At 35.1% G+C, this 16694-nt stretch overlaps 1 protein-coding gene across 4 annotated transcripts in view; it reads right to left on the bottom strand.

Annotated features, from left to right (window-relative positions):
* Positions 1–16694, bottom strand: part of LOC111052561 (protein kinase C, brain isozyme) — a 195124-nt gene that overhangs the window by 112001 nt on the left and 66429 nt on the right. For all 4 annotated transcript variants that reach the window (XM_022339282.2, XM_022339283.2, XM_022339284.2 and 1 more), the window contains exon 2: positions 10700–10731. In XM_022339282.2, coding sequence (XP_022194974.1) covers positions 10700–10731 — 32 coding nt within the window. The remainder of the gene's footprint in view (positions 1–10699; positions 10732–16694) is intronic.

Here is a 16694-nt window from a genome sequence, read left to right as displayed (position 1 = left end):
ATTTCTGTTATTTATCTCACTTCTGGAAACTTCCTTTCCACCTTCTACTGTTATTCGTAAATACATTACACCATTTTATATCTCTCAGGGCATCCCTTAGATGAGAACAAAGATGCGGAGCGCAATGGTAAGCTGGCAAGTGCTGTTTTTTCAGGGAAACACACATTTTTCCATTTAATGGGATGAGTCTTGTCATCCTGTCCAACCTTTTCGGAAAGAGGATTAAGAAAAGTCAGCTTTGTGACGGTTTCTGTCCCTCCAGAGTCACTCCACCCGACCATCGTCACTTTTTTCAAGGGGCTTTGTTTCGCAAATTTTCCTACCAAGATTGGATTGATGATAAAAGATTACGGCCTACTTATTCGAATATGCATTTTAGATACTGGATGTCAAAAATTTGATTTAATAATTGTACTAAGCTCAAGTTTATGATGGAAGAACACTCTATCTGGATAAAGATGATAATTTTAGAACAATGTAACATTTTACGTACTATTTCCATAGAATGATGGAAAGTTACATACACATCGAATCTTGCCGTCCTTAAAAGATTAAACGGATCTTGACAAACATCATCTATTCAATCTGATAAATTTCATAAGGACGGCAAAAAATTGTACGTCCAAAAATCGATGTGTCTGTAAAGCCATGCACACACTCATCGATTTTTGTTTGTACGATACTTTTCTGTCCTTGTAAATTCTATTAGATTAAACAGATGATGTTTGCCAAGTTCCGTTTAATCTGATAGAATTCATAAGGACGACAAAATATCATACGAACAGAAAACGATGTGTTTGTGCGAGGTTTAATAAATTATTGTACTGGGCTCTAATTTATGATGGAAGCATACTTTATCTAAATAAAGATTATATTTTCAGAACAATGTAACATTTAATTTACTATTTCCATAGGAGTAACCTATTAAGACAGTTACAAACAAATCGATTTTTGGACGTAGGATTTTTTGCCGTCCTTATTAGATTGAACGGATCTTGACAAACATCATCTGTTCAATCTGATGGAATTTATAAGGACGGCAAAAAATTGTGCGTCCAAAAATCGATTTGTATGTGTTAGGATAGTTTCACACTCATTCGGTTCGTTTCGTTTTCGGCAAATTCCGATAAGTGTCAAACGGTAATTCGGTATGAATTCGGTACCGAATAGAAACCGCATAGAACCGAACGCCCACTTGACTCTAATAAATTCCATCAGGTTTCAATTCGTTGCTAGCGAGAGGCTACTTTCACACACTTTCGGTTCGGTTCGTTTTCGGCAAATTCGGATAAGTGTGAAACGATGGTTTGAATTCGGTACCGAATAGCAACCGCATAAGGCTAGCTTCACACGCTTTCGGTTTCATTCGGTTCGGTTCGTTACCGAAAACGAATGAGGCTTTCATACATGTCAGGTTTTAATTCGTACGGTTCTGATTAGGTATTTTCTTCTCAAACACAGCCGTGTTTGGATTTTTCCAATTTTCCAAGTCAAAATCATATAGTCAATTCATTTCTGTTAGTTCACAGGAACATTTTTTCTCAATGAATAGTTTGCTAAAAAAAAATATGAAAGATATAAATTGAAACTCAGGGAGAATTTTTATTTTTCTATTTTTGTTTTATTTTTCCACGAATATTACGTGATTTCATCAATCAGAAGAGATGAAGTTTATATACCATGTTTATATAAAACAAGGAACAAATTTTCAATTTAAAAAATTATCTCTCAGAACATCCAAAATTAACATAATCAAAAAGAAACTATTCAAATAATTCACAATTTTCAAGTAACTTTGAAATTTTGTTGTTCAAGGAATAACTTCTTCTTACAATTTAACACCAGCTATTATATTTAAATATACTAGCATGAACTGTAAAAATCCAAACACAGCTGTGTTTGATAAGAAAATACCTAATTAGAACCATACAAATTAAAACCTGACATGTATGAAAGCCTCATTCGTTTTCGGTAACGAACCGAACCGAACCGAAAACGAACCGAACCGAATGAAACCGAATGCGTGTGAAGCTAGCCTTAGTCAACAGTTGATATCCAATCGTAGAGCTTCTCCATTACTATACATTCTGCTGCTCAATGTTCTAGCTTTCAGTTTACTAGATTTAAAATGGGTGTAACAACCAAAAATAATACGAATGAATATGTGAGTAATTGGAATCAATGTGATTATATTGACCGTGAACAGTAGTAAAGATGTAATCATGAAACGTTCTTTCCAACATACTAAAAGTCTAACGGTTTTAAGGGTGAATAATTTGAAGAAAGAATTGTTACATTTCCACATTCCTGTGATTTTTCGAACAATTTCAAAATGAGAAGAGAAGAATAGAGGAAAATTCATTCCACAAAAGCATAGTGACATTGAACGGAATGAAAAATCAACAAAAGTTTCGAGGTTTGGAGACCACAATGGAGTGGAGCGTTTTACGAGTATTAATACATGATCCGAATAGATTCCTACAGAACGGACCGACAAATCTCATAAAACGGAGGATGAGAGAAGGAGAGGGATGAACATAACTGAACGAAATCCGAAGGAAGGCACGAACAAGCAATCACAAACGAAATTTGGAAATAACTGAGAGAGTTCGACTTCGAGATTTTTCCAAGAGATTGTTCTGGTTCGGATGAAAGTCTAGTCGTATTCACTTTATTTTGCTTTCTATTCATCATGATAACTTTCGTATTTATAACATTCTTACCATAGTTTCTCAGCTTTGGTTTTCTTCAGCTTCACTTTGGATCAAATTTAATTTCGATATTGTAACCAAAATTTTAATAACTTAAAAAAAAATTGATTTGATACCTGGTTTATCTCCTTCTAGAAGCAATTAATGAATCTCACATTGTTTACAATTATTCATTTAAAATCATCCACATTACATCTTCTTTCTTTGAATACAATTGTTACATTTTTTCGCTCCCATCTTCGTTTCCTTCTCCAAAATTCCCTTTGTTATGCAAACCTCCTTCTCTCCATTTAACTTTACTTCTCTCATCTTCTTCTCACTTGTTTCTTCAGCATCTTTCTCTTCTTCACGCTTCTTCCATCTTCTTTCATCTCAATTTTCATCCTTAACCATATATTTTAGGTAATCGTAAATCTCTTCACACTCTCCTACTTAGGGCCGGTTTCCGAGATCATCATTAGCTAAGTTCCAGACTTTAAAGAGACTCCAGCTGTTTAAAGTCTAGAACTTAGCTAAATCCCGAGCTCAGAAGCCGGCCCCTAGTGATTCCATCAATATTCATGATCTTTTTCTTCATCTAATGTCTGTTTACTCACTCATTCTTTCCATCTCCGAGTATTTAATCATCATATTTCTCATAATACAGTATTTTTCCACCTTTTTCGACTATTTCGTGTACTTTTCCTTTTACAACTTTCTATTTACTTCTCCTGTTTTTCAATAACCCTCAGCCGCCTCCCATTCTATTCCTAATTCCTTCATCTTTCTTCCTTCCTCTCATTTCGTTTTCCCAAAGTCTCCATCTCTTTCCTCCCTGATCTTTTTCCCTTCCACATCATTTTTCTGTTCCACCATCTACTTCTCTTTCATATTTCAAATCCCAATTTTCCATTTTCAGATCTCAGTTTTCATCTCAGATCTCAGTTTTCCATCTCAGATCTTAGTTTTCATCTCAGATCTCAGTTTCCATCTCAATCTCAGTTTTCCATCTCAGATCTCACTTTTCCGTCTCCTATAGATCGAACAATAGAAGAAGCCAGATCGGGGAAACTGAAACATTGAAAGGGACGGAAAAGATTGAGGTTTTGGTTGAGGAAAATAAAATTTGGGCTCCGGCGCACAGAATAATCTAACAGCCTCCCACTCTCACTCACTCTCTCTCTCTCTTCTGCCTACTATCTCCCAATTTCCAGCCGGTACTGAGTAAACAAGAAAGGAAAACAATGGGAGAAGAATTGAACGGGAGAGAGAAAGAGAAAAGAGACATTACAGAGCAAACAAGAGATGAATAAAAAACAGTGCAATTGTGTCCACCGTGATATCAATGCAGAATTATTCAAGCAAGCCATACCCTGATCACATTGAAAACTGGACAGATTTGTGAAGGGATGAGGAGTGGCTCAATTATTGATAGGATTTTAGTAGAAGAGAAAATACAGTGTTGTAGATTTTGGCATGTCGGGCAGCCGATGCATAAACTGGGGTTCTTTTTCATTATAGTTGTTGCATTTTATTTACATCCAATAACAAAGAGGGATTATTCCAATGAACTGTATTACATTGTTATATCTTCGAGCGCTTGTATTTATATATTATCATGATAGGCTACACAAAAGTTTCCATTCTACAACTATCTGTGATGTCTTATATTATACAAGTAACACAAATAATTTTTCTATTGATTAAACTTCATTCATCACTCTTTATCTTTTATTCTTTATCTTCACTCTTTATCTTTTAATCTTTATCTTCACTCTTTATCTTCTATTCTTTATTGACTCATACAATAAGTACATCATCAAAATGTTAGGGAGAGAAAAAATAAGGAAACCTTGTGCTATTTCTCTCCCAATTTTAGATAAGGTTACACATAATCCAAGAAAATCTGGTGTGGAGCACTCACACAACTTTCCTTGCCGTTATGAAAATTTATCATTTGACGCTAGTGTTCCCGCGCATCTCAAGTCAAAGATCTAAGCCAGCTGGTGACAGGACTATAACGCTGGAGACACACGAAGTCTGCTATCTCTTCATAGTGAATGATTTAATAGAATCAACAGTTGTCAACAGTTTGCAATTGAAATAATAACATTTTCTCGATTTCGAGCTTATTTTCAATTTTAGGTGAAAATGTTACTGATCATTAATTGTAGAGATTCTCATGCTCGATATTTTCCACTCAAATTTTTTTGTTTAAATTGTATCTGAAGCCTGATAATTGAGAATCTAAAATCAAACTTTGCATAGATGGGGCGGAGCTCCTGAAATTTTTACAGATATGGGACTTGTGGCAGTTGATAGAGCTTAACAATGACTATTTTAGGTATGAATTTGATCAAAATCGTTGGAGCCATTTTCGAGAAAATTGCGAAAAACCCTGTTTTTGACAACATTTTCGCCATTTTAGCCGCCATCTTGAATTGTATTTGATCGAAATTGTTCGTGCCGGATCCTTATAGGGGAAGGACCTTAAGTTCCGAATTTCAAATCATTCCGTTAATTGGGAGATGAGATATCGTGTACACAGACGCACATACACTCATACACACACACACACACACACACAACACACACACACACACACACACACACACACACACACACACACACACACACACACACACACACATACAGACCAATACCCAAAACCCACTTTTTTGGACTCAGGGGACCTCGAAACGTATAGAAATTTACAAATTGGGGTACCTTAATCTTTTTCGGAAAGCAATACTTTCCTTACCTATGGTAAAAGGGCAAGGAAAGTAATAGGTTAAGTCTATTGCAATGAATGGATTGCAATCTATTTTATCAGTGACTAAATGAAAAATTTAATAATTTTCTGCGAACAACAAGCATGGTAAAATGAAACAGCAATTTGAACTCTTATGAATTTTCTCTTACTGGAAGTATTGAGAAGATTGATTCAATTTGAATAAATAATTCAGCCATAGCGGTGGATCAATGAGTAGATAAAAAAGGAATGTTGAGACAAGAATAAATCAACAATTTTTCAACGATGACATTAGTTTATTACCAATAGCTGTCCAATTCGTTTATTTAGTAGCACGTGCTATTGAATTTTAGCTGTAAGAGAGGAGTTTCTTCATATATTTTCAACAAGAAACTGAGAATTAAGTGATAATATCAGGCGAATCTAATACAATCTCTACCTTGGAAGAAAGCAATTTATTTTGTTGGGAATTTATGAAAAAACATTCCATATTAAATGAGCTACATGCTGAAACATATTATTCTACAAGTCAAAGAGCTTCCATTTGTTTCATTTTAAGGAGAACTTTCAGGGAAATAACGTATAGCAGGATCAAATTTAAAATGAATTGCTTATGTTCATGCACAACCGAAACAAATTCCCATTTTCCTGTCACACGAAAGCTGATAAGATACGCAATCAGACCTTGCTCGGTTGCTCGCAAAACAGCAGCATTCACTGGAAGCGATAATTTTCATTACCCATTAGAAGATCAGAAAAGTGTAGACCTTGGCTGGAGTAGGCTTTTATCTTCAATCATTAAATTAATCTCTGCACCATTAACGTGTACAGAATTATTCATAGACTGTTATTTATAGAGTATCAGCCATTTGACCGTCCTACGCACATACCTGATAAAATATAGGGACAGCTCGCCTCATAAGGATGATTTAGTCTCCTTTACTCTTAATTGAAAGCTACACCCACTTTCAATATTACTATCATTATCCTTTTCCAACTCATCTCCTTACGGAATTTCTTCTCATGCTACCTCCTTTCAAATCATTCCTTATTCATCAGATGACTAAATGCAGAAGCTTCGGCTCCCTTTCAACACTTTGGAACACGTTTTATGAGATTATCCATTTTCGTATTAACTATTACTCAAGATAACATCTTCGTATTAGCTCCGGTTCTCAGTTAAGTGTTGAATGTTGTGAATCTTCTGATGACAAATTTCGTTGCAAATCATGATCACGAGGTAACCAACTCAAATAGTTTGGATTGAAACGAATGAAGCAATAATAAATTATCAAGAACTGTATTCTTCCCATCTTTCCTTGTATAATCTTTTCAGCTTAACTCTTGATTATACTGATTTTTCTAAGTTGATTGTTTAACTGTTTGTACTTCTAAATTCTTTTCCCAGATATTCAGATTTTTCTATTATATGAGCAATGTAAAGTATACAAGATTACAATTTAAGGTTACCTACTTCACCACCCCCTTCGTCTATTCTCTTGTTTCATCATTTATCTCTTCCAATTCTACTTTACCCTTTATCTTCTTCTCCACATTTCTATATGTATTGTTTCATCCAGCATGCTTTATTCCACCCATTTTCTATTTATCTTACAGGTGCTTCTCTTCCTTCTTCTAATCATTATTCTTCTTTTTCCTTCTAGCTTTCCAGCCCTCAATTCCTTCATTTTTTTCTTTTTCCAATCACTCTTTCCCCGTCCTTCGCCTCCTCGACGACCACCTCCTTCTTACATTTTTCTCAATTTTCCCTTTCTGCTTCATTCTCTTCTTCTCCACATCTATTTTCCTCTAATTTCATTTTCCATGATCCTCGTTCCTCTCCGTCTTGACCACCTCTTTCTTCATTTACTAGTTGTTTCCTTTTCCTTGATTTCCCCTTTCTGCACGATTTTTTTCTTCGAGGCCTACATTTCATTATTCTACGTTTTCTTCCCAGCTGCCCACTCTTCCTCATCCTCTCCTGCTTTCCTTCTCCTCCTCTTCACACGTCTTCTTTCTTCCTACTTCAACTCCTTCTTCTATACCACCTCTTCTTATCTTCTTCTGCTTACTTTAACTTTTCTCTTCCACTAATTCCACCATAGTTTCGCGACTACTTCTTTCTTACTTTATTTTACTCCTCCAATTCCTTTTCCTCCTCCTCTACCACATCCTCTTTTCATCCACTTCTCCTTTTTCAATATTTTCTTCTCCACCAATACCACCTAACACCTAATTTAGCGGCCACTTCCGTGGTCGCAGAGAGGTGGTGCTTATCCACTCAAAATAAATTCTCCCACATCAAAGTGGTCATTCTAGTTTGTCTCCACGTTAAAATCGAAGGTATCCCTACAATTTCAAAGCAGACCAGTAATTCCTCAACCGCAACTACAGTTAAATTCATCTAAAACTGTCACCAATTCTCATGAACAACATTCTTGCTCCCTGTTCAACAAATGCTGACAGGCCGATTATTCTTCAACAGCAACTCAGACAGTAAAATTCACTGTGAACTGTCAGTAATACTCATAAACAATATTAGTCCTTCCCATTCAATCTATGCTGACAGACCGGTAATTCCTCAACCGCAACTGCTACATACTAAAATTCACTTCAAACTGTCAGAATTCATCATAAACAGCATTAGTTCTTCCCATTCACCCAATGCTGACAGAAGGATATCTCACTACATATGGATTACAGCATCTCTATTTCTGTGACCGTAAAACCGTTCGCATTTCCAGCTAAGTAAAGTCCTTTGAGGGCTTTTTCACTTTGACGAGACCAAATCTCCTCCCCCATCTCAGTTTCCAGGGTAAAATATGGGGGATATACTTTTTATGTACACATACATGGCTAATATACTTATATACATTTCTGTACATAGATATACTTTAGCGTGCGATTTCTCTGAGTGGATATGTTCGTTCCTATTTGCCGTTTCTGACTGATACGATATGAGTCGAGTGCTGCACTTTGCTAAAGCATGCCACTTACTACTCAAAGCATCACTATCTACCTACTCTTATCAGTATAAATTGGAACTACGCCTTGTGAGGACTATTTTTTTCTCAATCACAGTCAAGAGTTGAATGTCAAAAATTCGGAGATGACTGATGTTTGTTATTGAGACTGTTTTGTGTATGTATCTCTCTTGGTACAAACAAAGACATTTGTAGGGAGCCTTTGTTCAATTAGTAATTCAGGAGATGTGATTTACCGATGAATGAAAAAAATAAATAAAATTTACAAATAAATAGAAACACGACCGCTACAGTTTGTTTGGACGCTAAGCTAAAGACCATTGGTTTTGCCCATGTAAGGAACCTTCTTCAAGTTTTGTATATGTATATTGTTTGTACTTTCTAAGAAGAATAAAGATTATTTCGATTTCAACAGCTAGTTTTCCTAATGGGCCCGGGCCTATGGACACGAGTTCCCAGCGGTCGCGCGACCAGAGAAAGAAAATTCTACTAGAAATGGAAATGAATAGCCATAACTAAATTTATTTTTAGAGTTTACTTTAAAATAATCAGGCTAATGAGACATTCTGATATCAAGGGCATTGGGCAAAATCTTTCGGGAGAATATTTTTCAACATAAATAGATAACATTTATCGGGTAAAAGAAAGGAGACGGGGCCACCAAAAACAATCGATGAACAGGTAGACGTTCTAGTGACACTTCAGTGGTCGCCTATTGTTATTGAATTTCGACATCTCTGTGGTCGATTGTTAAGGATTTCACTCCGAGGAATAAATGGGTGGACCAGTCTGTTTACTTAAAGGCATTTTCAGCTGTAAACCAGCAGTGGTAGCCTACAGTGATTGGATAAACACACACCTTACTATCGTTTATAAGTACAAATTTAGTCAAACTAAGAACGTATTATTATTTTTTCTATAGATTACGTCCTAATACGTCCTTTCATACTTATCCTTGCCTCCTATTATATTCAGTGTACATGATGAGACTAAATAGATGAGCACGAACACACGCCGTACGCTTTCCATAAGCTGATGCTATAATTGTCATATTATACATATATTCGATTATATGATCATTATATTCATACAAATAAATATAATGCGTGGTGTGTAACCACGAATTGTATGTAACTCAAGTCAATCTGTATACAGCTTAAGAGCAAGTTGAGTTTCATCAAATGAACCATTGGGAATAATTCAATATAACAAGTACTTGATCACTGATCTAGATTCAATAATACATTTTAGAAAATACAAGTAACAGATGTAAGGTGCAAAGCAATAGATCTGATGAGTCCCTGCCAGCTGAAATTGCCTTCAAGAAAGGAGACGGGGCCACTCCGGCCACTGATGAGGGTAATGAAGCGGATTCAGAGGACAATAGAGTGTGATAGTCCAGAGTTGGAGGATGCACCTTTTTGGAACAATAGCCCAGTGTACAGGTAGCGCGGCCCCATCTCCTTTCTTCAACCCCATTTATCTATATAACATAATATTCAACATTTATATAAATAGCAACAATTTATCAAGTTTTCAAAAACACATTTCCAATCAATGAGTTGTAGAATGACTCAAACCGAATAACTACCGGCAAAGCTCTCGGAAATAGACTGCCAGTTGGTAGGCCTATCAATTCAGTTATTTCTTGCTAAGAATCTACTTTTACCCTAAAAACCGTTTCATAGTTATCCTCCTTTCTATTGCACATTCAATTCACATATTGATAATACTACATAGGATAGCAACACAGTTGAAACAGAGTAGAATTCGTTTTATTTATGAGAAACCATTCTAGAAGAGCTGTGAATGAAAAAACGAAACACGATAAAACTATGTTGGCTGATCAAACAATAAATTTTAATTAATCTGTACCTATTGAAATCAAGCTGAACAAGCTAACCACAGTAAGTGAAATTATTATTTGAATTGGAAGAAATGGATTTTGAAAATAGCGTTTCAGAGTTCAACGGTTTCCCGGGATTTTCTTTACGCCCACTTGGGTATTTTTTGAAAAGGAATTTCCACAGAAATGAGGGAGGAGGAACGTGGAAATAGAGAGGAGAAGAAGAGAGATGGAAGACAAGGGGATTGGAATCACAGCGGACAAGTAAATCGGATTCCTCGTTTGTTTTTCCACTAGACTTCACCGGAGTAATAACTGAAATGTCCCCCCTCCACTCACCCACCAGCCACCCTTCTTCCACGCAAATCTCTTCTTCCAATTAACATTCAGATTCTGCTCAGTTATTGTGAAAATTGAATGGACTTACCTTGACACTGGAATCCCTGTTTGCCAAAGCCCCTGAAACAAAGAACACGATTTATTAGCCGATTGTTGTTTGTTGAACAAGTGCTATCAAAAACAAAAGCTGTCATAATAATCAGTTTGAAATGACAATATTTGTTTGGCTATTATATATTCTATCAGTAGAATTTATATTATAAACAATTGAATTATACCGAAATATAACACATAATTAAATTAGAGAAAGGTTTATTATTATCTTTGTTCAGTTACTCGACAGAACATTATTTGAACTATTGAATTATTCCAAAATACGAGGGCTATCCAGAAAGTAGATTAAGTTTTGGAATAAAAAATAAACAAAGTATAGGGAACAAATTTTATAATATACAGATGAAAGACACACTCAAATACTACTTTTCAACATAGTTACCATTCAAATTAAGGCATTTATCAAAGCGATGTACGAGCTTGTAATTCCTTCGTTGAAAAAATCGGTCGCCTGCTGCTTCAACCAATTCATTGCCTCTTCTTGCAGCTGAGCGTCGTCATCAAAACGTCATTAATTTATTCCAAATTATTCGTAAAATACAAATAAAAATTAAAATTGAGGAAGGTTCATTTTTATATTTGTTCAGATACTCAACAGAGCGAAATTCAGATTTGCATCATGAAACAAAATTCAGGAGAAATTTTGGGAGATTGGCTGTTTTTCTGTTTTCCTAATGTGAGAAAGAATCTCTGATAGCTTCAATTCTAATGAAATTGGATCATAGCATGAAAATGTTTAAAATAAACACAACCTCTTCAGAAACAGACTGTTTTTTTTAAACAAACATTAAAAACAAAACAAAAATTGACTTGTTTCTAGCAACAAACTGAAATACAGACTATTTTTGCAGAACGCATTATTAAATTGATGAATTAATGAAAATTAGTGGCAGCTTTAGTTCTGAAGACTAATTAGATTAGATTGGGTTATAGCACGGAAATAAGTTGAAATAGACACTGAAAAGTAGCCTCTCAAGTAATTACTCCAGTAAATCTCGTAATTGTACAGAGAATATGTTGAACAAACTCATGATGAACCTAAAAGCGTATGTACGATGGTCTAATGTCATACTATCAGACAAGTACTGATAGACGGGAGAGTATTTCTATGCATTAATGTTTCACCATCAGACAAGTACTGATAAATGGGAGCGTATTTCTATGGTTTTATGTTCTACCACCAGACAAGTACTGATAAACGGACACACTAACATGAATAAAAGAGCAAGTCAATACTAAACTTTGACTTAGAACCATGATTCCAACAAGAAAGACTTTTATATTATCAATGAATGAAATTGACATCCAATCCAAAATGAAAAACATCAAAAACGAACCATAATCCCAACAAGAAAGATTTAAATATTATAAACGGTTTTGAATATCTGTTCATGTCATTGATATATTCGAATGTCAAAATAGTAAACAAAAATAGATTGTATGATGAGATACTAATATTGAGCTTCAACTGGTCCAGATTTTCATTAAGCTGCATTTGGTTGCTGTAATGATGTACTGTATTGCAAAATTGAGATTCTGAGTGGAATACTAAATATTGCAATGATCCGCTTTATAACGTGTGCTGTAAGCAACGATTACAAACAGACTGAGAAAGAGGCAAACGAACGAAGAGAGAGAGAGAGAGAGATGATTGATGAAAGAGAGTGAGCATGTGTTTGAAAGTCATTTCGAGGGATGAAAGCCGTGATTCGGTATAGTGGTCCTGGGATAGCCGTGTTACAGCATTATGAAATGAACATTTCCAAAATGGGGCATGAACAATCCCCATCACAATTCTACTACGGTCTGGTGTGGCAGGGTACATTGTGTTCTAATGGATTCAAACAGACATGCAACGGATTCGTGGATTTGCAAGATTAAAAGCGTGTTCTGAGTCTCAGTCAATAAATTAGTGATGCAGCAATGCAGTGCAAGTTTGTGTGTTTTGCCGAGATAATGGATTGGTGTGAAGAATTGAATATTGATAGAAGTGAGATATGAATTTGTAAGATAAATATAAGAATCCACATTTGAAAATGACTCTTGAAGAGTTAAAACTAGTTGTGTTGTGATAAAATAAAAGAGTACTTCATATATTCTATATGATAGTGTTCCAATGAAAACCGTCATATGAAATAACTATGGGCTATTTTTGTTCAAATAATTAAAAACTTGTAGTACCCTTTATTATAAAAAACTTAAAAATATTTTAACGACCAGTTTCGACCATAGGTCATTTTCTATATTATTCTATATTATTCTCAGGGATAGTTTGTTTCCAATTGGGAAACGAATTCTTGCAGCTACAGAAATAAACCTATTATAGAGTTGGGCGAAGAATAGAGATATTTAGGCAAGGAAACAAGCAGAAACTATTACTTTTATATTGAATTGGTCAAGAACTATAAGCATCATCCTATCGTATATAATCTTATCGTCCTAATGGATAAAAATTGAGGGAATAATTACAAACGTCCGCTTAATTATTTTCAATAGTAAACTACTTAGAAATAATAGATAACTACTCAAGATTCAGAAGGATAATCGTTGAAAGATGAAATTGTTGAAGAAACAATATCATGAATTCTATGTTTTATCATGTTTGCGAAATCACTTGGCAACTACTGAATTACTTAACACAATATCTAGGCTACTTCAACACTAATTCAAGAATAAATTTTAGGAGAAAAAATCCTGAACAGTCTGCTATTTTCGGAGAAAAATTATTTTGATGCAACTAAAAAAGTTAATGAAACAAGAATAAATTCAAGATTTAATTTTGAGAACAAATTATGAACAGACAGCTTTATGATTTTCTAGACAAAATTACTTAGAAGCCACTTGGAAGTTACTAAAACCATAATTTGCGAATTTTGAAAGATTCATGGACTATCTGCTTTATGATTTTCTAGACAAAATTACTTAGCAGCCACTAGGAGGTTACTAAAACCATAATTTGCGAATTTTGAAAGATTCACGGACAATCTGCTTTATGATTTTCTGTACAAAATTACTTAGAGGCCACTTGGAAGTTGCTGAATTTAAGAATTCAGAAAAAAAATCCTGAACAGTCTGCTTTATAATTTTTGATGGCGAAATTAGTTAGCAACTACTTAAGAGTGACTAAAACAATAGTTGGGAAAGAAAATAGAGCAAGGGTTGCTACTTGTTGCTAATGCATTTGCGTGTTATCAACGTGGCGTCGCATGTAAATTGCCAATTAAGTGTCCGAGCGTCGGTTATCAGTCGAGAGCGCCTGGAAAATCCACTCTTTACCGCCACTGAAATGAATTTCACATGGAAAGCGCACCGCACACGCCCCGAGCTGCATTTTTAATGAAGGGAGCTCTGCTAAAAACTCAACCTGAGCAGACTCGACTCACTCAAGTGAAAAACATCTGCCTCTCGTATCGAAAATATTATCCAAACACACGTAAAACAAAGCCTAAACATGCCGAACGTAGTTTTCAATTTCATGAAAACGACGACGCTCGACCTGATTCTTTGTGTTTGTTGAAGAGTCGAATCCAGGTCACCCGTCCTAACATGAATAGCTGCCTGTGAAAGCATTCTGACCATATAAAAGTACTAGGAAATGTGGGTTCAGTGAAAAGGTTTTACGTCTGACGTGGTCGTCTTTCAGGATCGAATCCTGTTTAAGAGTGCCTGTCTGTATTACAGCTCTTATTTCCTCTAACCAGCGAATTGTATATTATTCAATCAAGTGGGAATCCGATGAACCAACTTGCACTTCCCATTAATCAAGCTAATTCCTCAGTCAAACAGGAATTTGTGTTCCTCATTATTCCACAGTTAAATACAAATTCCTGTTCCTCAGTTGAGTTCCTCAATATTCCTCAGTTGAGTAGGAATTTTTGTTCCTCAGTATTCCTTATTTGAGTAGGAATTTGTGGATAAATGTTGCACTTCATTTGAAACCACAACTAATTATGAAACATAGAGAAAAGATACACAATATTGTATCCACTGAAAGATCAAAATTATTCCTGTTTGGTTGATGTTTTTAAGAAGAATTTATCGTTGAAATGTCTCTATTTCCTCAAATAGTGATAATTTGAGAATTCGAGTTAGACCTACATAGTTGGATAGCTCAACTGGTAGGAATTTATTGTATTTCTCATTCTAGTAGGAATCCACGGATACAAGTTGCACATCCCATTTCAATATATTGAAGTTTCTAAAAAGAATTCATAGTCATAGTGATGTCTCAATTGCCTTAATTAGTGTTAACTTGAGGAGTCGGACTTCATATCTCAACTACAATACGGTGATTATCCTGCCGAGGAGTTTACAACCAGATCGCAACATAACGGTTATGTGACGTGGAGCTCATACTTTGTACAACGAAAATTTCATTTGAACAAAATTATTTTCAACTTTTTGGTAAACCATAATTCATGTTAATTTATGCTTGTGGCGTTTATTAGCAAAGAGATGCTTAGCCTCGCCGTCATTAGTCATTATAAACACATGAGTTTATTGGGTAGAAGTTTTATGATGAGAAAATGTTGTAAAGCATTATTGTCCCTAGTTTCTATCACAAACTGGACCATGCAAAGTGTTTGCAAGGCTACGGATATAATGGCATTCTGACTATATAAGAGTTCAGGGAGTCTGTGAATTTATTTTATAATTCATTCGAATTGATTATATCTTAAGCACCTTATAGATATATACGCACCGTATCTGTATATCTACGCACCGTACAGATATACGCGCCGCGAACATGAGCAATTCACTTTTAATCAGCTGACTATATCTGTATTTTTACAGAAACGGTAAGATACAGATATGAAAAGCTTGGCATCAGTTGATTAAAAGTGAATTGCTCATGTTCGCGGCGCGTAAATCTGTACGCACCTTTAGTTAGGCCTACTACAATCTATTATTTTTCAAAAACTATTCATGGAACTCAAAACCACTGATTCTATTCAAACTATTCCAACCGAAGCTGATCATACCAGTAATAATACTAAAGTACAAACGAAAGTTATAGGTCAGTGAAACTAGAAACACGCATGTTACTAACCGATCATTAGCCTATAACAGAACTATTCATAGAACTCAAACACAATTTCAACTGCATAATACATCAAAATGACACAGGCCGAGCAAACATGTAAATACTACCTAAGAGAGGTAAAGGTAAATACTACCTATAGAGGCAAAAAAGTCTGAGAAGCTAGAAAACACGCACGATCACAATCGATCATTATTCCAAAACTATTCAGAAGTAAACTTACTACCCCAACTGACCTAAGCTCCCAAATTACAGAGATAACAATTACTAGTAAATCATAGGTACTGCTTTCTTATGGCAGACTTCAAACTAGAATAAAGTCATGCATGCTCTAAATTGATCATTTATCCATAAAACTTGTCTACTATCGAATACCTAAAGTGACCTGTAGAGCCAAAGAGGTTGTTATTCAAATGCTATTTAATACTACCTACACAGTAGTTACTTTTTAGTCATAGTTCAAGGTAGACTTCGTCCGTCAAACTGGAAAACACGCATATTTTCGATCGATCATTGATCCTCATAAATTAGCTAACTTGAAAACCAAAATTACAGGTACTAATCAATACCACCCACACAGAAGTCACTCTTTACTTGTGGAAGAATTCGTCTATCAAACTTGAAAATACCCATGTTCGCAATAGATTATTAATACAACATGAAACTTGACCACAATCCCTAAAAAACTCATAGATTCTAATTACAGAGGCTAATTACTACTATTAATACCCAGAAGCCCTGCACACACACATCGTTTTTTGTTCGTACGATATTTTTCCGTCCTTAAGCCGCGTTTACACCAAAGTTATTAACAAAATGTTAATAACTTAATCCTTATAGATTCTATTAGATTGAACGGAACTTGACAAACACATATGTTCATCATGAGTGTATGATAAGTTATGTTCAATCTAATTGAAACTATAAG

Source organism: Nilaparvata lugens, chromosome 10 (genome assembly GCF_014356525.2).
Source record: "Nilaparvata lugens isolate BPH chromosome 10, ASM1435652v1, whole genome shotgun sequence".
NCBI lineage: Eukaryota > Metazoa > Arthropoda > Insecta > Hemiptera > Delphacidae > Nilaparvata > Nilaparvata lugens.
This window is presented reverse-complemented; position numbering and strand designations above follow the sequence as displayed.